The following is a 26,264-nucleotide window of genomic DNA, read 5'->3' as shown; positions in this document are numbered from 1 at the left end:
TAGCACAAGGGACGTTATAGCTGTCCTTAAGAGTATATTAGAATGACATCACATCATCATGTCTGGGAAGCTGTTGCCATGACTTCTTCATCAACACACACTCTGACACCATCACAGCATGCCTCAGGTATTGGTCGATGGACCACAGACTTGATGACTGCAGAGGAAACTTGTTAAATTATCCGCAAGGAGTTAGCCTCATCCAAGTACAAAAACACTTGAGTTAATTAACCCATTTGTGCTGAACATGGTACAATACCTCCTCAGAAGTCCTAGCTGTGCTTTACACTGTTGATGTTAATGAATCCTGATCCTACATGCCTAAAAGTTGCACCATGATGACAGAGACGTGAGTCAATGTCCAAACTGTTCTGTGGTAGCACAGACTGTAGAGAAACAGGCTTTGTTTTGTTCTGTTCAGGTGGAAAGTCCCGTGCATGTCCTGTCCCGATGCAGGTCTCTCCACTGAGACACTGAGGCTCGCTGCAAGGTCAATGCAATATTTAGAAGAAATGCTGACCTTCGCTGCAATTACATTGCTGCAGTGGGCCACCCTGAAACACCCATGTGCTGTTTCTTCCTCTTCATACCTCTTCGAGCTGTTCGTCTCGCTCCCTTGGCTCATTACGCTGAAGCTGTGGTTTAGGAAAACGGGACAACGGCAGCTTTTCCTCTGTTCTGCTCTGTGTTTTTCCCCTCTAGCTTCGCTGTCTCTCTCACACACACACCCAAATTCACACACACCCAAATTCACACACACACACACACACACACACACACACACACACACACACACAGGGTCTCTATCAGCCTTAGCTTGACACTTCATCCGGGAATTCTGGAATTTGGCTGCTGGTTTTCCATGGAAAACTTTAATGGGGAAAGCAGTGGTGCTTTGAACGTGCGATAGGAGAGTGTGATTTTACACCGTCAGACAAGCCAAGCATGTTCCGCTCTGTACAACATTTGTTCTACCGAGCAGACTCTGAATGGATTTTCAGTATGGTAGGCAAGGTCAGGGAGAGGGGACACACACGGGGCCAAACCTCAACTACAAGGCCACATTACAAGCCACAAGTCTTACCTTACTGCCTTCGTCCTTCTTTTTTCTATGTCTATTCCTGCTGCTCGTTGATCTGTGTCTTCTCACCGTTTGTCTCCCTTTTCAACATCTGTCTTTTACACTAACACTGCTGTTTTTCTTCCTTAAAGCAGAGACATACCATACAGCAGCATTGTGACATAGCTTTGCAGGGTTTTGAATATATTTTCTTTCATTTTACTTTGACATATTAAAATAGAAGTGCTGGACAGGGTGCAGTTTGTGTCTGTACTTTTAATATATTACTTTGTCTCAATAACGTAAGAGTTTTTAGGGTTTGCAGCTGATTGAGAGAATGGTTGACATCATGGAAAAATATATTTATTTGCCTATTCACTTATTTGCCAAAATTTAGATGAGAGGATCAATACAGTGCATGCAAGTACACAGCTAGGAAGATGTTGTCAGCATAGCATAAAGAAGTCGCCACACCTGGCTTTTGTTTGCCAGGAAACAGCACGTAACTCCAAGTGAATACAAACATTTACATTTTGACATCTCTGTTTGTGCACGAATAAATGAGCCTCAACCCCTGTCAAGACGGCAAACATCACATCAGAGTTGGGCTCATGTACTAACAGAGTTCATGCTGACACTGAATTGATAGTCGATACTGATTTTGTCTTTTCTACAAATTTTGAGGTGTCAAACAGCGAAGGAACAGCCAAACCTTTTGTGTAGTGTGAAGCAGCTGCAGTAAATGCGCGGTGTAGCTTACAGTTTGCCCGTGGATCAACATTGCAGTTCCTCAGTACCTGTGAAATCACAAAGGAAAGCAGAGTGCTGTTCTCCAGCTTTTTCACTGCTCCGTCTATGTTGCAAAATGTAAATAGATATATTGGTTCAGTGGCTTTTTATTGGGCATTAACCTAGTCCTTTCACATATTGTCAGGAAAATAGACTTGAAGTGTCAATTAATGCTTTAGGCAAGTGAGAGGGTGTTGAGACGCGAGCCTGCACTGAGCTGCTGTAGACAGCTGCATAAATAAAATGAGAATGTATCTGTTGCGTGCGCCATAAGAGTGATGAACATATCTTATACGCTTGGGGTGCATACACACTGTTATGGGTGCTGGTAGGTTTATTTGTAAACTTTAAAGAGAGCAACGCTAGCAGTTTTCCCAATGGATATGTAAAGAGAACTTGATTCAGCGTGGGAGGCAGGGCCCCATTTCCTACAAGAGTTACTCAGTGACACATGAAGCAAAACAAGTAAGATTTCCAGGTGTAAAATTACCACTTTGTTGGGCCCATAGAGCAAGCACACTAGCGTTTCCTTTGACTCTGCCTCCCAACTGCTCGGCCTTTCTCACACAAATGACAGTTGGAAGACAACCATTGATTTAACTATTTATGAACTTCACAATACATAAAGATTTAAATGAGAGCTATTCATGTGTGTACTGGGAAGTTAATGTACATGAGGAAAAATTATGTCTCTTTCAAAATGTAAGTTTATGAGAAAAAGACTTTTTGTGTCGCATGCGTCACGCTACGATCCCAGAAGTTGTAATTCCACGGTGTGGTCACTGTGTCACATTGGCTTTATAACCCAGTGCTGTTCCTGTGGGCTTGGTTGTCCTCCTGTGTCCAGTCCTTGTGCTTTGATAAAATAATTGCATCCTGTCTTAAGCACTTAAGCAAATGACTTCAAAGTGGGATCATCCTCTCATCTGATGCTTGGCAAGAAAGTGAATATGTAGATTTCTTAAAATGCATTGATTTTCTTTTAAAGCATCAAAGTTTTCTTTATCTGCTTGTTCATTTTGGTGCAGTTCTTGATTTTGAGTAGACCAGAAACTATGGCATTTACACAGTCTAGCATTGTCATTTTAGGATTGATCAACTTTATTAGATACAGCCACGCAGACACAAACAATCATCTTGAACATCAGGTGTATATCATAGCCATGTTAATTGTCTTAGTCGCCAGTATATTTTAGAAGTCATTTATCGAAATAATTTTTACTAGGTCAGAGTGGCAGGCAGTTATGAACACTTAAAGAGAAATAGCATTGTCCCAAAAGGTCAGTAAGAGAGCCAGTATGCAGCAACAGTAGTCAGCTAATCAATAAACACTCACACACTCAATTTCTGTTCTGCTGCCTTCTGGGAAAAATATGACTGTCTTGAGACACACTATGTTGGGTCTTTGTTTATAACAAGTGCCGACATGTGCATGTGCCTTTCACATGCAGTCTGTGCCAACATACATGTGCAGGATTTCAGGGTCAATGATGGCTGCATAGACTGTGCATGCACCTTTATGCATTGCCTCCCAGCACACAGTGAAACATTTGTGTATGTAAATGTGTTATGAATTAGTGGATAGTCCAATATCTTTTGCTGACTAGTTTAAATTTTCTACACTTAATTTTCCTTTCAAACTAATCCAAACCGTAGTCCTTCGAACAAGAACATCCTACAAATACAAAGTAGAGTGATCTTCTGTAATTTCCCTGCAGGGGCTAGACAGTGCATTAATCATACTCATTTCCATCACTTATGCAAGACAGTTTATTGTAGACATTAATCTGTCTGAGGCTGCCTAAGACCTGTTCCAAACCAAACTCTCTCCATTCAGCTACTGCCCACTGTTCAAACTAACAAATCCACATGCTCATCATCATTGTAATTATGGTAGGATTCAAATCAACCATCATTTTCTTTGCATGTTTCTGAAGAAGAACAACAAATCCTCGCTCTGTCTTCCACTGTGCTCGTAGCTAATAGTGATACTGCATGCAAGTGCAACATGCTGCTGAAATTGCGGTTCAGACAGGGATGAGATGAGGTTGTTTTTCCGCCGGGTGGATTTCAGCTGAATTGTCTGATCAAGTTCATGCAGTTGTTTGCTACGTCTGTACCCACTAGACATCCGTGTGTAGGGTTTATCTTCTGCTGTACATGAAGTGCATGCATGGAGCCAGACAATTGCTCTGAGCAATCATCCGGCTCCGTGCTGCAGAGGGGATTTGCAGCGAGAGAGGTGGAAAGATGAAAGCAGAGATTAATGAGGTGAGGGGTGTATTTCTGCTACCAGAGCGCTGTCCAGTGGAGGCAGACACTGGATGACACATATTCATCATTTTGTGGTGTGCAGTTGTGAACAGACATGAGGCCTGTGCTCATTTGAACACCCACAAAGTTAAGTGTGTACAGAGTGACTGGTGACGAGTCAGAGGAATGACATGTCTTGTGCAGACACAATATGTCTTTTATTTTAATTCTGCCCAAAATGCGCTTAAGGTTCCCTGGGGCACTCCTTGGCTTAGCGCAGTGGGATAGAGGGGAAAAAGTGTTACAGGGAGCTGTTGTAAATGAAAAGCATTCTGGTGGGTTTATCTGATTGAACACATATGCTCGTTAAGCAAGTAGCACTGTAAACACAGGGAGGGCGGGTGGGAACGGCGGCTCTCATTAGCAAGCTCATAATGAGCAAGATAAGGATCTGAGATGGTCTGGCTGGGGTTGGGAGGGTATGGTTAATACCCAGGACCCACAGCATGTGTGTGTGTGCGTGCATGCATGTGTGTGTGTGTGTGTGTGTGTGTGTGTGTGTGTGTGTGCGTGCATGTGTGTGTGGCTTGTGGACCTCACAGCACAGCCTGGGAACATAAGCCGCTACACATGTTTGTACTATAAGTAAGCCATGTAATAAGATGCAGTGTACATGTATCTTTGTGTGTGAATGTGCATGTGTGTTTATCTTCCTGTCTTGGCTTACATGCATATAAGGTACATATATGTGTGGATGGAAAAGAAAAATCAACCTAAAGGAGAAAAGCAGGCAACAGATGGACATTCAGGCACATGTAGGCGAGTCAGACAAACACAAATTCATCAACACGTTATTATGCTGCCCAACAGGCCAACATCAAATGGAAATTTTCAAAAGGTCAGACACAGGCGCCATGCGTCTGCAAGTGCATCCATCCCTGCTCTCTCCACACACTGTGCACCAAAAGGGCTTTCACAAAATTATGGAAAACGCACTAGTTTTTGCTTGTGTTTCGGCAGCGGTCTGTCAGCACCTGGTGACATCTCTGTTTGTTTAATGTGTATTACTCATGCATTTTAATCCACGCTCCAAGCGTCTCCTCCTAGTGGTCTTTTGATGATGTGCAACAGATGATGTGAGGTGACAGTGAGACAGAGAAGTACTCCAGAACAAGGATTAGATACAGAGACAATGGTTTAGTGTTTGAGGCAGGGATACTCACATTGCTTTGCTCAAGGCTGACTTTTGAAAATGACAGGAGGCCAGGAACCACTTAATAAATAAAAACTAAAAAATATTTATTTATTTAGTTTTACTTTTCAGTCTGTTAGTGTTTGCTGTCCTCACTCATCTCTGCAAAAGAAGCAAATCTAGTGGCAGTAGCTCCACACAGGTCAGATTTACACAGGAGCATTCAGGACATTTATCCAGACCTCTGTTAGGGTGTTAGAGGGATCCTCCCCTGGCACTTTATTTTTATGTAAACAAGCTGTATGTTCATGTGTTTTTATACACCCTGGCTCATTATTTACATTCAAAGTACAAATAACATCCCAGTGTGAATCAGTTTATTTTCAGTGTGAATTAGAAAATGCTCGCTGGGCAGTAGGTTGAGTATTACTGCATGATTCCCTAACATTCATTTATTTGTGGCTGCCCGCCATGTTTAAACATCTGCCTCCATGTATTAATTTAATATTTTTGTACCTGGACCGTTCATTAGGTGCACCATTGGAGTATACTTTACATACAATTTGGTTATTAATAGCACCACACTCGGAGTGCTGAGGACACACTGAGAACACTCTGGACACAAATTTAATAGCAGAGCACAAGGCACAGTGAAAGTGAAACTGAGATGGGTCTAAAAGTTTGCATTCACTTGCCTCTGCAGCAGCTGTCCCACTAATCCTTCGATCTGATCAGCTCTGAGTGGAAGTGCTGCTGAAGGGGGGAAAAATGATGAGCTGTTTGCAATGTGTTGATAGCTGTAAAAATATCAGGATTTACAGAGGGAACACAAAATGATTCAAAATGTAATTCTCAGGGAAACACTGCACTTGTTTAAAGGATTATAGGTCTGATAAAATGTTATCTGTAACATATCTGTTTTATTTAAACCCTTATTTCAGGATTAAATTGATTGTTTACACAGTTGCTGTACCTATTTAAGCACTGAATGTGGAGTATAATGCTGACAATGGCATTTTAAAGTGCTGGTATGAAGGTGTTGGCCAGTGAGTGTGATCATGTAACATAATGAGAAGAGGGATGCTGCGTCTTCTTCCCCTCCTGCAGTCAGATGTCAGGGTTAAAGGATGGTTTACAGGAACTCAGGGAGTCTTGGCTGGCTCTGGAGCTGTGGTTTAGGACAACAGGAGTCTTTCCTTTCTTTGCATTTCTGTTTTTATTTTACCCCCCTTTCCTTTCCTTTCTCTCTTGCTCGCTCACTCTATTAAACTGTGGTCGGGAAAGGCATGCCCTCCCACCTTTGATTTAGTTTTTCTCTAGTCTTTGTTGGGGGTCTGTGTTGCTGGAGTCAGCAGAACTGCAGAAAAGCACTATGTCAGGCTGTCTTCAGTGTTGTAGTCTGCTCTGCAGGCGGAGGGAGGGACCTGCTATCTGACTCAAACAGGAAGGCATTTATATCCTCAACATGCCATGATCCTGGCACGGCCTCGCCAGCACCATTTCTCTATGAACGCGGCCAGTGGAAAGTCTGATCTTTTGACAGAAGGGCAGATTGATTCCTTGCATATGGCACTGAACATGTCTGTTGGTACTGTTATCATTAACATGCATGCTTTACTTTGCACAAAACTGCACTTGTCGTACCCACACAGAAGGAGAAATGCTCCTGTGAACTGTTTCAGAATGTGTGTGTGTGTTTCTTTCACCAGTCCATTAGTCTTTGCTTTAACTAACTTCCTATATCTCTTTATGTTTTTGTCTTTAGGGACAGAAAGGTCACCCTGGTCCACCTGGACTCCCTGGAGAGCCTGTAAGTATCTCTTTACTTTTCTGTTCTCTTCACTTTGATGCTCTGTACATGTTGCTTTCTCACACCACTGCTATTCTTCACACTTCCATTAATCCCACATTAAAAAAAAAATTCAACATTCCCGTATCTTGCTACTCATACTACGATGATGTAATGTTATTGTCCTAATTTCATTCTTATGGATATGGCATCTCTCTACCTGATTCACATCTAATTACCTGCACTCTATGCCTTCATGAGTGTCTGAATGTAGAGGTGTGGACTTGGGTCACGTGACCTGGGCTCGAGTCGAAAACTTGATGACTTTGGACTCAATTTGACAAAATCAACAAAGATTTGCAACTCAACTTGGACTACACCACCAATTTGAGCTTTTTTTTTTTTTTTTTTTTTTTACTTAAAAAGCACTTGATAGCTTCCTTCAAGGCCAAAGATTACAAAGCCTGTTATTTAAAAATGTATGCTTATCAATTCATTTCCCCTAATTGCCTGAATCATCTCACATTAAGAACAAGTATAGTTGCAGCCACGTTCCATCTTAAGCCTACATAATACGCCCCCTAAAAACCAAATAAAGTAATAAACCACTTTATCCCTTTTTTATTCATATTATATTAAGATGTGATTTGCCTTGTAAGTAACAAGATTAAACTCTTACCCTTAACCTTTACTCTAATCCTAACTTTAACTGCCTTTCTTTTAACACTTCATAGCTAGCTAAACGCTAATTCTGCAATTTCTTCAGGGTTTCTGCTTACGGACCAAGAAGTAAAGGGGGTCTGATTGTGGACTAATTGTAGGCCAGTCATATAGCTGGTGAGCGGGTCATGTAGCTGCTCCAGCCACGGCTATGCCAACTCAAACATTAATGCGTTTAGCTTATGTAGCTGCACAATTAAGGAAGTTTTTAACAAATGTGTTTTTGCAAATAAGTGCAAATTTTAAAAAGCATGCATGATTTTTGTAAATTTGAAATTGGCATTATATATGACTTTATTAGGACTCAAAATTCAAAGTTTAGGACTTGGGACTTTACTTTCATCTTTCCAGCCTCGACTTCAGACTTTAACTCAGGACTTGTCAATCTTGATTTGGGAATTGAGTGTGGGACTTGGTCCCACCTCTGAATGTTTTGCTCGAATGGAGTCCACCATCAAGACCTTTATCGCTGGCTAATCCCTCGTATTCTTACGTCTCACTTCATTCTTTAAAAGCTCACTCGTCATTGGCTCAGTCTGTGTGCATGTGTGTGTTTGTGTGCGCGTACCGAGCATGCCTGCAGTGAAGCCAGATTAGATTAGCCTGTTAGAAAGAACTGGTGAGGACAGACATCTGGCCAAGTGCTGTGCTGCAGCGATGCTCTCCAGGATATCAGAAAGTGATGCCAAAGAGAGAGAAAATAGAGAGAAGAGAAACACGAACAAGCCAACTAGGCCAACAGTGACACACTGACGGCTGTTATGCTGCAGCTTTGGAGAAAGTCCTCTTTTGTGTGACTTTCTTTCTCTGGACCGTTCCTTACCACAATGTTCAGCCTCTCTTGCAGAAATTTAACTTGACGCTTAATCGTGTGCATGCATTTCATGTCTTTTATACTCTTTTCCTCCTCTGTCTGCCCCTCTTTTCCCTTAAACTGTCAGTTCAATGAACTCTTTTATTCACTGCTACAAGTGGGAGGAGACTTTAATTTGGCTGTTCAGTCCAGCCCAAAAGGACTATTTTAAGTATGGAGCATCCAGCCGCATGTCCGGAGCTATTTTCAGTCGGGCTGGGTCATACTACTGTTGGTATTAAGAAAAGGCCTGAGTCATTGAAGGCAGAGTGGAACATTCTCCTCATTGTCACATGGTTTTAAGTAAGTCCCCGTTCTCCGGATGACGTCATCGGCACAAGGAGTTCCCGCACGACTCATCATGAAGGAGTACTCATTTTCTCTCACCGTCATGTCCTTCCACTCTGTCCATCCTCAAACGCCCCCCATTTTCCCACAGAGCTGCTGCAGTTGATGACCACAGCTCTAGCCTTGAATCACTGCAGCACCAGTGACAGAGTAATAAGCACAACTGTTTGGCAGAGTGGGCCTTTGAGAGCAAAAACCAGCTGGTGTGCATAAAGCGTTGATGACTCTTTGTTACTGTAATACACCGTGGGTCATGCTCTGAGCCCCATTTCACAGTTTGCCAGTTAAAGACCCGAACCTCACTCAGCCAAATTTTTGTCTGGTTTTTAGCTGGCTGCATTATGCACTATATATATCCAAGAGAGAGGGAATGACAAGCAGCGCTCATGGCTGCACATCCAGAGTGTGTCAAAGGAAGTTATATATGAACACTCACACACACATAAACATAAATATATCCTAATTAGCTTCTATGTACAGTAACCATGAATCCTGGTACCCTGGTATTTGGTAGCAATGACTAAGAAAACATAGAAAATTCACTAAAGTACCATACTTTAGTACAAGTTTGAGGTACATGCACTTTACGGATGTGTTTTCGTTTCATGCCGCTTTATCCTCCTACTGCACTGCCAAATTTTGTAGTCTGTACTCCCATTAATTGATTATTTATTTCTACTTTAAGTTCTTTCTGCTGATAATACAGTACATACTTTTACTGAAGTAGCATTTGCAATGCAGGACTTTGTCTTTTATTGGAGCACTTTTACAGTGTAGTATTACTACTTTGGGTTAAAGGTCCACTGTGTAAGATTTAGGGGGATATATATGCAGAAATGAAATCTTATACAGGTATGTTTTCCTCAGTTTATAATCACCCGACAATAAAAATTGTCGTGTTTTCGTTACCTTAGAATGAGCTATATATAAATCTACACAGGGAACGGGTCCTTATTTGTGGAGATGCCTTGTTCACTGCCATGTTTCTGTAAAAGATTAGAATGGCGAAACCAAGCACTGGCTCCAGTTGGTGCCTTTTGCATTTTTGGCCTCTGAGGTTAGCTTTGTCTCTGCAATGAGCAATTTTGGGTCAATTTGCTTTAGAGAGTAAAAGACCTCTGTGGTTAATTCAGCTCCTGGTAAAAACCTGAACAATGAACACTGCAGGAATTATAATTAGGAGAAGTTTCAGCGAGTCGCAGTCTGCAGTCCTCACCACTAGATGCCACTAAATCCTACACACAGCTCCTTTAAACAAAGTATCTGAATCATTCTTTTATCAATGGCAGAATGGCTAAAATCCTTTGTCGTGGTTGGGGCTGGCACTATATCACATTTTCACTGCACAACTATTCTGACCAAAAGAGTTCATAACGATATTCTATAATAACAAAGTATCTATAAGAAAAACTGAAAAAAATGCTGTCATTCAAATCCATCTTTAACTTTGTTAATTGTGTGTTTGTCTCTTTTTCATCAGCTAAGTATCACTCAAAACACGAGTGTAGGGAGATGTCGAGACAGTCTGTAACCATAACTGTACAATAGTGTATAAAAGGAGCAATTGGATGTGAAAAAGCAAACAGATAGCACTGGAGGTGGGAGACAAAGCGAGAACGGAAATAATTTTAAGAAGCAACAAATTATTTTCATGATATTATCATATGTGTTTAATTAAAGATATCAAAATTTATTTTTTAAAATACTGGTTATCATCAATATCGTTGAGTTGTGACGCACCTAATCATGGCATCTGCAATTTTAAATCTTTTTTTTTCCTTCCAGTTGAAAGACCAGCTATAGATACAATAGCTAGTTCAGAGGGGATAGTGATAGTAAGTGGGTTTCAGTGATTTCAGTATAAAAAAAACTGACCATCAAAATAATTTACATCCTGGGGACAAAGTCATGCGCCCCTGTAGTGCATTAAATAACTGTTATTGTACTGTCAACATAAAAGTCCACATTTCTGAGCAGTGTGTTCTACAGCAGTGTAGTCCATCTCCTCTGTCTCAGTCTCCCACTCTGAAACTATCTGCTGCTGTGCAGAATGGCCTGGTTGTGTGTTTGTATTACTGTAATTTTGATCATCTCTCTCTCTCTCTCTCTCTCTCTCTCTCTCTCTCTCTCTCTCTCCCTCTCTCTCTTCCTGCAGGGAGAACAAGGTCCAGTTGGAAGCCCAGGTGCCAAAGGTTATCCTGGCAGGCAGGTGCAGTAAATCCTCTGCTGTGACTGGTACAGTTGTAGTAAGGGCTGAGGGCCAAGTGGAATTAGGTTATGTTGAACAGCTGGTTTGGAGGAAAATATTTGGGTCAACACCATATAGAGGAGTTGGAATATTTAAAAAAGAAATGAGGCGGTCCAAGAGAACAACATCACAAGCTGCAGCTTCAGAAATGACCATGAAGCTGAATGGCTACATTTACTGCAGAGCAACTGAAATGAATTGTATTAAATTGTTCAGGTTGTTGTGTCCATCCCCTCTACAGCATGTAGGCACACTGGCATCCTTACAGTGATTAATTGTCATAAAAAGGATTTAAGAATTATATAGTTGAATGCAATTTTACATTTTAAACAACCTGATGGCATTTTCAATGTGTTTGATAATCTGAAAGTTGCAGACTCTTTAATTTCATCTTGGTGTACAATGGAAAACACATTCAAAGTGTATTTTGGTAAACACTATTTCAGGTGTATATTTTTTTAAAAAGCGTTAAGCCATTGAAGTAAAGTTTCTCTCTTTGCTTTTAGGGCTTACCAGGGCCTATAGGACCAATGGGGCCTAAAGGCGTTCGGGTAAGTAAACTCAACGTCTTCCCTCCAAATGTGCTGCTCAAGTTTGATTTTATCAGTCTAAATTACTAACATTGGTGCTTTGACAGGACCAGCAACTAAGTTTATAGGGATGGCGGTCAGCCTGACAGCTTTCTGACACTTTTTATTACATAATATTTATAGAAAGAGACTCAGTTAAAACACGCAGAGTTGTTTAATTAAAGGTTGCACACTGTTGGTATTTTGTGCTGCAAACCTGTTGCAGCATGAGAACACGCATGTGCACCAGCTTCCGAAGTGCATTCATGTACGAGAGCACGCATGCACTTTGGCGCGCCGGCATCCACCTCTGCACACATAAACACATTCATACACACTCACTCAACCAGTGTGTGCCACTATTAATAGTATGTTAAACTTAGGAGCCTTTACTTGTAATGTAAACATTGTATTACTGTATACAGACACTTATTGAAAGACTGACTGTTGATAAGCCTCAGCATACAAACACACACCCTTAAGGTACACAAACAAAGAAACACACACTCACGGACACAAACAGTGATTTTTATGTTTCGTTCCAATAAAGGTTCTTTATCAGCTCCCCTTGGCTGCTCCAAAGCCTCCCCTGCCCCCACTGGCTGGAATTTCCTGTTTAAGCTCCGTATGAGGCCCTGCTGTCTTAAGGAGGCATTCTAGTCCTCTCTCTCTCTCACTGAGCCACCTTTCCAAATATTCTGCGCTCTCTTTTGCAGAAATATCATGCGCACGTAAACTCAAACTAGCATCTAACTGTTCCTCCAGGGTTCTACTGTTGTGGTGTTTGTGCCTGTCTTCCTCTGTGTGTGTCTCCCCCCCCTGCACCGACAGCTCACTGTGATGTCCTGGCTATCTTCAGAGATCCCTGGCGTGAGGGTATGTGCCCTTGGACTACATCGTGGAAGCCAGCACCATGCAGTCCATGGGCATATACACTTGCCTCATGGCTTGGTTCTTCAGCCCACCCTATCCATGCTGGACCCTCGGCCCTTGAAACCCAGCCCTAGAGCCAATGGGGAGTTGCTGTTCTTCCTGCTGCTTTTATGGCGTCAAAATACTCACATCTTCATATTCCTCCTCTCTCCTCTTTTTCCTCTCTCCCTTTCCTCTCCTGCAGGGTTTCATTGGAATCCCGGGGCTTTTTGGCCTGCCTGGGCCTGATGGCGAAAGAGTAAGTTCTTATCAATTTGTCTCTTTCCTCTCAAGCACAGTCAATAATTGCAAAAATGTACAACTGAACCCTGTTAATGGGCCCTGTGAGATGAAAACAGTGCCTCTCCCGCCATTTCACTCAGCTGTCTTGTTGTTGTTATAATGTGGAAAACAGTCCCCAGCTGTCCGAGATGCTGCTGCACAAGGCTGTGTGGGAGTGTTGATGACTCATATGATAAAAGCCCCCTCTTAGAGCCTTTGAACTGCCTGAACTCATCAAGGCCTCCTCCTTCTGTATAGCCTCTAAAACATGAAGCGATTAGCCTACTTATGACATGCTCCAGGAGGTTGCGTCAGCGCAGGGCAGGCTGTAATCAGGACCTCCTCAGCCAGCCAGCCAGTTAGCGAGATGGCTCATACCTTAGCTGCACACAACAGACGGGGTCTGCCTGTCTTCTCCCAGGAGAAACGGGTGTTTATTTAACATATATATGTAAGAGATGGAGACCTAAATCCCTCATAATAGGCTGGGAAAATGTTGGGTAGGCTGCTGTCAGCTGTTCCTCACATCTGTTGAAGCAAGAGAAGCTTACAGCTATGGCTTTTTAATTGTGTGTTTTGGGCTTGAATCAGTTATGCCCAAGAGTGTTTTGCTTTGGTTTTGATATGGGTTTTTACATAATGTCTGTCTTTCTTCTTTGTTTTTCTGTCTTCCTTGAACCCTTTCCTTTCCCCCCTCTGCTTTGTTTTCTCTTCCACCTCCGCTCTCTCTTGATTTCATTTGCAGGGCATTCCCGGTGAACCAGGGAAGAGGGGCAAGATGGGTAGGCCGGTAAAGTTTTGTCTCAACATACTTTACAGATAATCATTGTGATGAACTGTGTTCAGCTGACTGTGAAAGTATAATCTGTTATAAATGGCTTTTGAAGCATAAGAGTTGGGGAGATGGTGACAGATATCAAACAACATTAATTCTTCTATTTGGGTCATATTGAGAGCTTTTGGTGCAACGAGTCCAACACCTACACTACACATGTGAAAATTTATAAGGTCTGGATTTACGTCATTGTGTCAGCTCAGTATTTCCATGGCTGTTGGAAGGGTTAACTGCAGCCTGAGTACATGTGGAGTCCCACCAGCCGCACGTCGGGGTCTTGGATGCAACAAGAAAAAGGCTTTTGTTGAAATAAAGGGCTTTTGGTCCCCCCCAGCATGGAGCCAAGCCATTTGGAGGAAGCCGTCGGTTCTGTTGTGTGTGTCAGATAGTGTTCAAAGTCAGTTTGACAGACTGTGTAACCCTGAAACTCACTGCTGAGATCATTCTGCAGCTGTTGCTTATTGGCTTTTCAGTAAATACGGCATTTATAGACCAAGAGGTCTGAACACACGCGAGCCGGTGTCCGCTTAGTGTGAGGTTTTGAGAACTGCAGTTTATTCTGTAATTAGACAAATGTTTGGGAAGTAGCTGTGGATGCGGATTCACCATGTTAAAGGCTTTGGATCACGTCTTTGCATTAGATTTTTTTGTGCTGCGTGTGTGTGTTCTTCCCACTTAGAAAGTAGTGTGCTGATTCAGTTTTTTATGACATTTTCCTGCCACAAAGACAGTTAACCAAAATCAAGAATGCATATTTTTCCTCTTTCTGTAGTGATATTTATTATTATAGATTGTTTTGGGGTAAGTTGTCAACTTTTCAAGATATTGGCTGTAGAGACATCTGCCTCCTCTAAAATATAATGGAGCTAGATTGCACTCAGCTTGTGGTGCTCAAAATGCCAAAAAAATTAGAGAATTTTTTTTTCCAGAATTTTATAAATTATGACCTCATTACTCAAGATAATCTACCAACCTCATTGTGAGCAGTTTCATGTAGGAACTGTTTTCTTTCATCCAAACGACACCCGCCATCACAGCACAGAAGGAACCCTGCATTCACTGCTTGCTCACCTAATACCGCTACCCACTACTGCTGTCACAAGTATGACTCTTTCGCTCATGAGGAGATACACGCTTCCCTCTGCACAGTGATGCAGTTGGCTGGTGCAGTTTGGTAAAAAAAAAAAAAAGCTGCTAAGTGAGGCTCACAACAAGGTCTGTGGATTATTTTGAGTAACTCGGTCATGATAACTGGAATAAGACATTTCTGTTGAGTTTTTAAAACTTTTTTGGGCGGAGGGCTTTTTTGCCACCCCAAGCTGAGTGCCATACAGTTCCATTCATGGAGGGATTAATAAATGGACCTACATAGGCCGAGGGTCCCAAAATGTAAGGTGGCCCTCTGGCCCTCACCTACAAAATGCGGCTCAAATTAACACTTACTGACCAAGAAGAGATTCAAAATGACCCCAAAGAGATGTAAAGGAGTAGCATAGAGACACAAAATAACCATAAAATGAGGTAAAATGACCAAAACACTAAATTACCTCTAAGAGGTAAAACAATGACACCAGATTAAGCTAAAGCTAACGCATGTGTGTGTTCTGCTTCTATGTAGGAAAGGGATGTGGCTGGGGGGCTTTTGCAGATCTGTGCCCAGGGCCTCATTGTCTGATAATACACCCCTGGTTCCTGAGAAGGCAGAAACCCTAACAGCTGATATCTCCAACACTTGGCAACTCACCAAGACAATCTAGATTTTATAAGTAGCACAAGGAAAAAAATGTATTTTAAATTTGGGTGTAAGCTGTCCCTTTAAGGCCGTTCACAGCTCTGACACAGGTCATGCAAAAGCATTGATATGTTAGTACTGTCATTTCTCACTCTTTTGATGCTCCAAGCACATCCTGGAAGATTTTACATCAGCAGCAGCAAAAAACAAATTAATGACAGTGTATACCAATCCATATCATTGTTTATGCAGCGTCTTACTGAACAGAATAAAGGAGCAGCACAGTCCTATAAATCCTTTGAATTCCTATTAAAGGTCATTTTACTGCTATAGCCTTTTATAACTGACCTGCAAACGTAAATGGAAAACACACATCTTATTGTCGTCATTCGATTTCAGTGCTGCTGCATGGAAAATGGAAAGCTAGGACACTTACAAGATGATCCCTGAGAGATCATCCCTCTCCTCCCTGACGGAGGAGAAAGAACAGAAGAAGCACCTGAACGGGGGCCAGACATTTTAATGGCCGTAACCACAGTGCTTGTGCTCTGTCGAGGAAACACACACACACACACACACAAAAAGCCCGCCATCTACCAAAGAGTGATGAGGGAACAGATATATCTAAAACATTGGGGCACATAAAAAGTTTCCGAAGTGCATTGCCAACAGTCCTGCATTTCACATTAACTTCTATTTTGCACTATGTAGGCTTTGTTTGTGGTTTTTTAAGTTGTTGTTATCAGGCTCCTGGTTGCAGTCCTTTCAATTAACCCTGTATCTGACAGTGGATGCTGCTGCAGTGTGTTAATATTTCACCTCAAAGCTGAAGAATGGGGTTCTCTGACATCATGTAAAAGCAGACATACACTGTAGGCTCATATTACTCTCATCAAAGGCCTTTTTAAGTGCTATACTTGGCGAAGCTACGTTTCCCACATTTGTCCTTAGTTTGTACGGCAGCGGTGACAGCTGTATGATTCATCCATTGGGCCACTGTCATGCTTCATGGATTTTTGTTGCACTTGTGCTTCCCCCTGTGCGTACAATCCCTTAGAACCATAAAGCAGTTCCATGCAGTCTTTTGGGGGGGATCCCAAATGTCATCCAACAGCCTCAAGAACAGAAAAGAGCTTTTTGTTACACAGTAGAATTTCAGCAGTTACTGCAGTTATACATGCACCATTGACCTGATGAGATCTGTCAGTAGATTGAACGATAGTTTAACATTAACAAACCATCAGTCACAAGGATTTGTAATCGTTTGAAGTCAAATTTATCTCAGACTGGATTTATTTAAAAAAAAAAAATACAAATACCAAGAGTTACAGATAGTCAGCAGTTTCTATTTCTAAAGCAAGTCAAAGATTCAAATAAATACACATGCTGTGTATTTAAAACAACTCGGCTGTTACATAAATAAATGTTTTTTCTAGAGGTGGCAACAGTAAGTAGCATTTGGAATAATGTGTGGAGGCCACAGGAACAGGACCATTCATTACACTGTAAAAAGAAACTATTTAACTTAAAAAAAAGTCTGCCGTCATTTTTTTGTAGGTTGAATTCGAGAAGACAAGTTGAATTATTACAAAAATCCCTCAACTTCAAATTCAGTCATCTTGAAAACTGAATACACTAACTTTTCTAAGTTAAAACAAGCTGTTTCTTTTAGTTATATGAGTGTTTGTGGTTGGTGGAGGTTTCAGATGCGCTGGCCCTCGTGCTTTCTGCAGACGCTTTGCAGCACCACCAACTCTTAGCATTGCTCAAATTAGCATCCCTTTTACTGCTAAATGGACGGAGTAAATTCTTGGCTCCTCTTGTAGCATTTAGAACGCGTACTCAGCCGAAGTAGAGCAGTAGGCTGCCCACAGCCTGCAGCTGATAGCTTTAATACATATAATGAAACAATTATGCTCTTATTTTGTACATATTTCAGATTACTTTTTGTCTAATGTTATGTTTGACGTAAATTGTTATGATTACTGTGCAATTACAGTAGCAGCACTGTTGGTTCTGTGACAGTCAGCTGTATTTGTGAAGACATGCTCAGTGAATTTGACTCCATGGTTAAAGACATAATGGTTCACTCTGTATTTTGTGGTAGTGAAAGTATTTAATTAAAACGCACCCTCCTCCAATAAAAAGTACATTTTTGTCATATTTTTCCAACAAGTTTCTGTAATTCTGTAATTGAGTAATATGGGTTTTATTATTGCAGCAAAATCATTTAACTATGCATTTAACAAATTTATTGTACATTAAAATAGCTATAACCAAAAATATGTGTATATCAAGAATAGATGAACTTATTACTTTATGTGATTTATGTTCCCCTCAGCTCTATAGAGATTTCTAGCATCTTTCAGCTCATTGGTTTTTTTTTTTTTTTTTTTTGTCTGGCCTGTAACTGTCTTGTTTCATTCTCAGTGCTCTCACAGTTTATTATTCAGATACATCAGGCAGATTTCATCAAAATATTCAAAAAACCTCTGTATGCTAGCTGCTCAGTACCAAACAACAGACAGACAAAGTTAGCAACTAGCTGGTGAACATAGTGAAGCTATTAGCAGCTAAAGAGCCATTTTTTTCTGTCAGGAGATGGTACAGACCAAACAGAGCTGAAAAAGAACTCCAAATGAAAGCTAATGCTGCTCCGCATCTGCTTGATGTATAAATAAGAAACTGTTTGCCAACAAAGAGGCCAAAAATTTAATATTACATGTTAATAAAGCAGACAGTATTTATATTAAGCAACCCTTTTAATTCAGTGTATGTCTGAGTTTGATTTTCTAGCTTTTGTGCAGCCGAACATAAAAGCTACTTTCTCTGTGTCCTCAGGGGTTTCCAGGGGACTTTGGAGAGAGAGGACCACCTGGACCAGATGGAGAGCCAGTATGTTCCTCACAAATAGTCACACACCTAAATACATAACCAATCCACAGGCTCACACACACACACACACACACACACACACACACACACACACACACAAAGCGACAGCCCTCCCACAAGCATGCACACAAACTGAGAGCAGTGGTTTCACTCACACACGAACCCCCTGCTGTTTTAGTACTGACATCTTGGCTGTGCTGGTGAGTAAATCACCTGGCAGTCCAGCAGTTTGCCTCTGTTTTTCTCTTTCATTTGATGTTAGTTTTTTACTCCGGACAAGTTTTATTGCTGTATTTAATTTCATCCTATTCTGATCATTTAACTTGGCAGTCGTTTTCAAAAACCTGCAGTCTTAAGGGGGGATCAGTTAGCTGGCTTTCAAATACGGCCTTTTCCATTCCCCAATGTAAACTGGCCACCAATACACGCTTAGACACATGCGGTATAATTAGAGGTGATATCCAAGAATAGTAAATGATGTAATAGGATGTTGTCTCGAGTAATTGTTTCCAATTCAGTAACGACAGGTCAGCAAAGACTGCTGGCCAGCCTGTCGTATGTCTGCGTGCGCATGGAAGCCATCAAATTATTCCATATCAGCATTTTCTCTTTTTCTGGATATTTTCAGTCTGACAAATTTAGCACTTCATCAGTCGGAGTGGTAAACTCCGAGATGAATGAAATAAAAACATAAACACATCAGAAAGTTGCTCTTAAACACTCTCATAAAAGTGAAACGCGTTTTTGTTTGAAGAGCGACTGCTCAAATGTTGCTGACTTTTCCAGTGGTTCAGTCTTGTAGAAAAGGAAACCAAATTTCTAATAAAATCTTTCTTAGCCCAGATGCTTTTCTTTTTACTGCCAGTACAGCCTCAGCATGGTGCATCAGATGAATGCTTAACAAACCGGATGCTGCAGCCATGCTATTGGCTCCGTATTTATGGTGCGTTCCATTTATCTCAGAGGTCGGAGGTCAGAGCTGGGAGTAATATCAAACCCATATTAATAGCGTTCCAGTACAGCGAGTCAGAAAACCAAGATGTTAGCAGTACAAGTTGATAACAAGCCATTACACTGTGTTTTGTGTGTAGAAATCCTGTAGCAACATGTCCACTGACAGAAATTGGGCAGGACTGTGTGTATAACACAAAAAAGACAGAAGTGCTGATAAATTGTGTGTTAGTGCAGCTTTTATGAGCATTGATGCATGGAGCAACCATTTTGGATTTTGAAGTCAGGGTTGGTGAGGTTCCTTGGACTTTCAGAGGAAAGTTCGGACTTCTCAGTACAAATGGGACACACCATTAGACGGAGGAGTTCGTTGAGCTAAATGCTAACACGAGCATGCTAACACGCTGGTGTTTAGCAGGTATAATATTTACCGTTTTAGATTTTAGCACGCTAATCTAAAATACACCAAACACAAAGTACAGCTGAGGCTGATGGGGAAATCATTAGTTTTGCAGGCATTTGGCCATAAACCATTAATGATGGGGCTCAATGAAATGTAAGGCCATCTGCAGTTGTCGCGACAGTTCACTAAACTCCCAAAAAATGTCAACCTTGTGGTGGAGCTAGAGGAAAAGTCAAGAGTCACAAGGATACATCGTCTTGAAACCATGAATGTTTGCACCACTTCGTCTGGTAGATTTTTAAATATTTCACTGGACAGGATGAAAAACAAAGTTTGTTCAACTGGTGGCACCACAGCAGTGATACGCAACTTATGGCCTGTGAGCCATACAGTGGTCTGGCTTAAGCCCAAATCGTCCTAAAATCCTAGAAACACTCATGCATACACCTGACCTCTGCTGGGCTGCTGCAACTGAATTTGCCTGTTGGCAAAGATGACTTAGGATGGCAAACTCTTATACTGATAAATATTATAATATTGGTTTATGAACGAATGACAGTGGACCCTGGATAAAGCAAGCTAACGTATTCCTGTTCTCGAGGACAAGTCAAGCAATCATCAGTCATTTGGATTCATCCGCTGAGGACATGAACATCCACACAGAATTTGTTTCTCTTTCATTTTTGGAGAGAGAACAAACCTGCAGATTTAAAAAATCCTCAGTGGGACGATGGGCTCACATCCCCCTCCACCTTGACCTCAGACTCACACATACACACACGCACATGCACACAGCCCCCTCTCATAAGCTGTGATGAACACTGAGCCACTCTTCTGAGCATGTTTGTTTTAAAAAGAGCCAATAACCCCAGAAACTTGCTCCTTCTCCCTCTCCCTTCATCTCACTGACTCTCTCTCCTCCTCTCTGAACAGGGTGAGCTGGGAGCCCCCGGTCCAAACGGAGTTCGTGGACTTGTTGTGAGTAGCAGTTTGTGTGTGTTTCTGAGTGTAGACTGCGTGCTGTCCTCCTCAGTCTAAACATCCTGTTTTCCCAGACACTTATTCTATGAATATAAACCTGTAAAGGACTGTATTTAAATGAAACACAATATACCTGCGTAACTGAAAAAAAAAACTCAATTAGCTCTCAGCACCATCATTTACACTGCCAACCACTTTGGTGGGAAACTAACCGCTCTCTGTAGGTTCTTTACCACTGTAAACATATCTAAAATAGAGAAAGTGAATGGGTTTTGGAGTCCAAGATGGAAGAGAAAACTGTTTTTCACCATAATTGTAAAAGCCTGAATTATGCATTTCTTCCCTCCTACTTCCTCTCATGGCAAACATGACAGGGATCCACGGATCAATCAAACATACCTTAACGAGGCATCTTGTTTTCCACTTGAATCTCTCTCTTATTAACTATTTTTGAACAGGAACTCCCCCCGCCCACCCATCACCTTGCCCTCCACGCCCGCCCAGCCCGACAGCCACATAATTGTGTGTGATTATAACGTCTCCCTGGTTTCTCTTGTCGTGTCCCGTCTTCATCCGTCGCTGCCGCTCCTCCCGGTCTATTCTAGGCCACCAGTGGTGGAAGTAGGCCTGTAATTGGAGGACTCTCTGATTACAGCTCTGCTCTGAGCTCCATGTCCTCTGCATCCGTCTGACCCGACAGCACACTGTACAGAACGCACCAGCAACAACTGAGCTGCACTTCAGATGTATAAATATACAAACACCCCTCTCTGGGGAACTTTGGGTGAAGGAAGGTCACTGTTTGAGAAGGGAACATGTCATATGTAGACAGCTCGTCGTGAGGATGTGGAGGGGCTTTTTATTTTGCCGTTTCTGTCTATCTTTCTAAATTTCTCCATGCTTTGAGTTATACTGAAGAGGTTTTGTTAAATATTTTTACTCACACTGTCTTCCGCGTAACCTGCTTTGTAATGATGAGAGTTAAAAACCTTGTGGTGCAGGCCAGGATTGAGCCTGGGCGCCCCCTGTGGCATGCATTCAATCAAACCTAGAAATCTGAATTCAATTAAACACATTAGACGCTGTAACATATTGTATTTCTTCATGCATTTCTGCAATTTGGACAGGTAAGCAGGAAATACGTGGCTGATAGGAAAAGTTGATAGGGACAGCCATAGAACAGACACTGTTAGGTTTTTTTTTTTTGCTGTTTTTTTAAGGCAAATCACTCCAGTGAATTAAACTTTGTATTTTTACTAATTGGAATGAATTAGGTTTTCCCAGCGAACAAAAAGAAGATTTTTAACCTTTTCAACCTTCAACACCAAATTAAGATGATCTGGGAAGATGGTCTTCTCATAAAACTAGCCTTGGTATGCAGTAGAAAGACAGAAATACTTTTTAAATTTGTTCTACATAACCAGAGAACACAGAGGCAAAGGGCTGTGGCGTTTGCTTTAGCTCAAGAGGATAAAAAACATAAATCTACCAGAATACACTGCGCCCCAGCTGACCAATAAATGCTCCCACTGGTGGGTGACCTAATGTAAACTCATCAGTTTTACAAAACAGTGGCCGGCCGGTAACAAACAATCTCATATTGCAGTTAAACAACAGTAAGCTAAAACATGTTTTAGCATTTGAGGTGAGAAATATCTACCACAGTAGCAGAATCTTGGTTTATATTTGATTGATGCTGCTTAGTTTTGTTGTTTGGTCCCAGTCATTTTCACCCTTTGTTTTTACTGTTCAGGAAACAGTTGGGTACCCACTTCTGTCTGTTGCAGCTAAAAGGGGCATTAAGATATATGTCTGAAATCAGTTTAGGCAAGAAATAGGCTGTGCAGTAACAGAATTGTGGTTTATATTCAACAACATGCCTCGTTTTACTGTTTGGTCTGGGTTTGAGAGAGGGGCGGGTCTGTCTGTTGATCCTCTTCTGCACTCTTTGTGTCCATGGTGGCAGCACAGGTGGCAGGCGATATGAAAATAAAAACCTGTAGTTTGAGCAATAAGCCTAAGATCTCGGCACTGGACAGATGGAGGGAAGTTTACCACAGTTCATTTACACACACTATTCACATTGTTCTCATACAAAGCTGGCTGAAGTGTCCCGTTAAGTGACTTGTTGTCAGGGACATTTTTGCAATTCAATAACATCCTCTGTCACACATGCGGATGCTACAGTTTTCACAGAAAGACAAATATCCAACACATTGAGCCAAAGGCCACCCTGTAAGTGTTTGCAATTATTTCATGCAGAGCAGCAGAGAATGAAAATTAGATAACTACTAGCAGCTTGTGATGCTTAGACAATAAAGTCTCTCTTACTCTCATACTGACAAAAAAGCACAAGATCCAGTTAAGTCTTTAATCACTCGAAACAAATGAAACCCAATTCTCCCTCATCAATACGACTTTTTTTTTCTGCACTGGGCAGTGAATCCTGTTGCTGGTTCCTTTTTTTGCAGTGGTGGAACAGATGTTACCTTAAGCATTTATTCATTACATCCACATCATTCAGGCTTCAGATGAAACAATCTTGGCTTCATACGGCAAAATTTAGTCTTTATCTTCTCTAATTTGGTCGTATATTATCATCCATTGTCTTGTGTTTGGTGCAGAGTGTGTGATCATCTGGAAGCAAGACAATGAGGCCTAATTCTCACGTTTAATGAATGCCAAAGTGAAATGAAGTATATTCATTGTGTGTGTGTTTGTTTAATGAAAGTCAGGGGTCTGAGACGTGTTTATCTGTACTTTGTAGATGATATCACTGAATCTTAATTTCTTATTTGTCTCTTCTTCTGGCGGCAGGGTGATATGGGACCTATAGGAGAGATGGGCCTTCCAGGACCAAGTGGACTGAAGGTATTTTCACACACACACACACACACACACACACAGAGAGAGAGAGAGAAACTAGGGGTGGATGATATATGGAATATACTCAATTTATTGTGGCTTGTTCCATGTGGAATGTATAGAAATAACTAAATCACAAACATCGAGTGTAAATTGTCACATAATTTTTTTTATTTCATTTTTTTAAGCCACTGACATGAGACTCACCTGCTTACAGAGAATAAATTCTCACTTTTAAAGGCATCATACTAACAGTATGATTTTCTGCTAACTGCTAACCAGAAGCTTCAAGACCACAAAACAGCAGTTCCAGCCCGAGACGAGTCAGGCGCTTTAAAATAAAAACACCAGTGGTTCCACTTTGATTTATTTCATTATTACAAGATTTTTTAAATGTTATTTATTATAACGGGACTTTATTTAACTGTATTATAACAGTATTTTATTGAACTTATTATTGAAACAGGATTTAATTTAACCATTTGAAACCTGGGCAAGTTTGATTTTTTTGCAAAAACATGGGGAGAAGGCAGTGAGCAACTAGACAAGACATGGGCCAAAAATAAGTAAAAAGTTACAAGAAAATTACCTGAAAATAAGCAGAAAAAAATGAAAGAAAAGGTAAAATAACAATCATTCATATCATAATTTTTTTAAGCCATATTGCCCCAGCCTAAAAGAAACATTATCAAACAATGTTTTAGCTTGTATCATATTGTGTGCACTGCCTTTTAGTATATTATACCAATAAAAGGCGAATAAGCAGAGTTTGGAGACAGTTTTTGGGAGCCTGAGGATGACTTTTAGGTGAGGTTTGGTTTTGCAGTACCTCTCTGACCCATCTGTTGGTGCTTGTTCCAGGGGGTGCCCGGAAATCCAGGAGAACCAGGACTGAAAGGTGATAAGGTGATCTGAATATTCCTGTTATTGGCCTGTGTTTGAGCAGCATGTGATGGATATGTACTCCTTTGCATCTCTGTCTGACCTTAAGACTTAGAGCATGCTTCCGTTAGGTCGCACCTTCACCCACACAGATATGTTTTTTACTCATATAAAGCATGAGATCTGACAGGTTTCTTTAATTTCCAGTGATATGAGACCTTCTTGTGTCTTTACTATGAAATACATTTTGTGATTTGTTTTGTTTTTGTAGCAGCCAACAAGGCGGCGGTCCTAAGGAAATAGTTTGGCATTTGGGGCATGTTTAATTTTTGTTAGGCGAGATTATGGATGCTACTCATGTCTGTCAGAAGATGGTTTGCTTAGCTTAGCAAAAAAATTGCAAACGGGGGAGCAGCTAGCCTGGCACTCTCCAAACAAAATCAGCTTACCAGCACCTCAACAGCCCTCTACATGACGCAAGAAGATTTGTAAAAAAACAAACACTATCTGTAGTTTCACGGGGTATGTGGTTGGGGCTATTTCTTGGCTGAGTGGAGTGACCTCTGGGAGTCTACGGGATACTAAACTATAGGGAGTCACTTCACCTCAAAAAGAAATAGCCCAGCACATTCAAGTTTTTGTGCAAATTAAACAAACAAGAGATAAAGTGTTAAATGAGCTTCAGAGGTGTTGGTTGGCAGATGTTGTAAGCCTTTGGACAGAGCCAGGCTAACTGCTTCCTCCTGTTTATTGTCTTTCAAACTAAGCTAGGCTAAACAGCTGTTGGCTCCAGCTCCGTACTTACTGTGCAGACACAAGAGTATTACCAGTCTTCTCATCCAACTCTCAGCAAGAAAGCACATCAAATTATTAAAAAAAAAAACTATTCTTGTAAGTTAACTTAAATGAGAAGCACTTTTATAAATAAGGCTACAAGTTGTTACTGTTTAAAAGACAATTGTGACTGATTAGATGGTTAAAAGAAAACTAAAATACATAAAACAATTTAAACATAACATTAGAATTGAAAAGTGGATTTGAAAGACAGAAGATTTGAAAGAGGAACATTTAATTTTGTTGGACTGAGATCCCTAGGCGGGGGGCATTCACAGCTTAGTACAGCAAAGTCCCTTTTAACCTTGACCAGGCCACTGCTGGGAACTCAGAATCTCAAGAACTGATCGAACTCATAGATAGAGTCATAGATTTAAGCTTTTAAAATCACTCTGCATTAGCTGTATTCAGCTGATGCTTCTTCCTCTAAGACCAGACCACGGTGCATTACAATAATTAAACCTGGAAAAGATAAAAGCATAAATGATGTTCTCCAGATTCGGAAACGACAGAAAAGATCTGAGTGATGAGTTGAATAAAACATGATTGCGCCACTTCAGTTACTTGAACTTCTGATGACAGGTCTGAATAAAAGAAAACGCAGACATGATGCACTTTACACTTGTGAGGACTCAGACCAGAGATAAAATAATAAATTATCTGTAATTAAGACTTATGGGGTGTACAGGATGGAATAATTACCATCAGCGCCTTTCATAAGACAGATTGCCACCATATGAAGAACTTGGCTAATGCAGTGCTCATTGTATGTGAACACGCATAATGCACAGAGTGGTAATTAGTATTGTCTGTTGAAAAAGCTGAATGTGATTGATGAAGTAGGAAGTTGCAATCTCCCCTAATGTTCTTC

The 26,264-nt window shown here is 41.1% G+C and overlaps 1 protein-coding gene across 1 annotated transcript in view; it reads left to right on the top strand.

Moving 5' to 3' along the window:
- col27a1a (collagen, type XXVII, alpha 1a) overlaps positions 1 to 26,264 on the top strand; it is a 92,143-nt gene that overhangs the window by 32,708 nt on the left and 33,171 nt on the right. The window contains exons 8-16 of the mRNA XM_042509286.2: positions 7,060 to 7,104; positions 11,160 to 11,213; positions 11,759 to 11,803; positions 12,939 to 12,992; positions 13,761 to 13,805; positions 18,424 to 18,477; positions 20,765 to 20,809; positions 23,630 to 23,683; positions 24,539 to 24,583. Of these exons, the coding sequence (XP_042365220.2) occupies positions 7,060 to 7,104; positions 11,160 to 11,213; positions 11,759 to 11,803; positions 12,939 to 12,992; positions 13,761 to 13,805; positions 18,424 to 18,477; positions 20,765 to 20,809; positions 23,630 to 23,683; positions 24,539 to 24,583 (441 nt within the window). The remainder of the gene's footprint in view (positions 1 to 7,059; positions 7,105 to 11,159; positions 11,214 to 11,758; positions 11,804 to 12,938; positions 12,993 to 13,760; positions 13,806 to 18,423; positions 18,478 to 20,764; positions 20,810 to 23,629; positions 23,684 to 24,538; positions 24,584 to 26,264) is intronic.

Source organism: Plectropomus leopardus, chromosome 20, assembly GCF_026936395.1.
Source record: "Plectropomus leopardus strain MGB_pleo_1.0 chromosome 20, ASM2693639v1, whole genome shotgun sequence".
NCBI lineage: Eukaryota > Metazoa > Chordata > Actinopteri > Perciformes > Serranidae > Plectropomus > Plectropomus leopardus.
The sequence above is the reverse complement of the archived record's forward strand: the minus strand, read 5'-3'. Positions and strand labels throughout refer to the sequence as shown.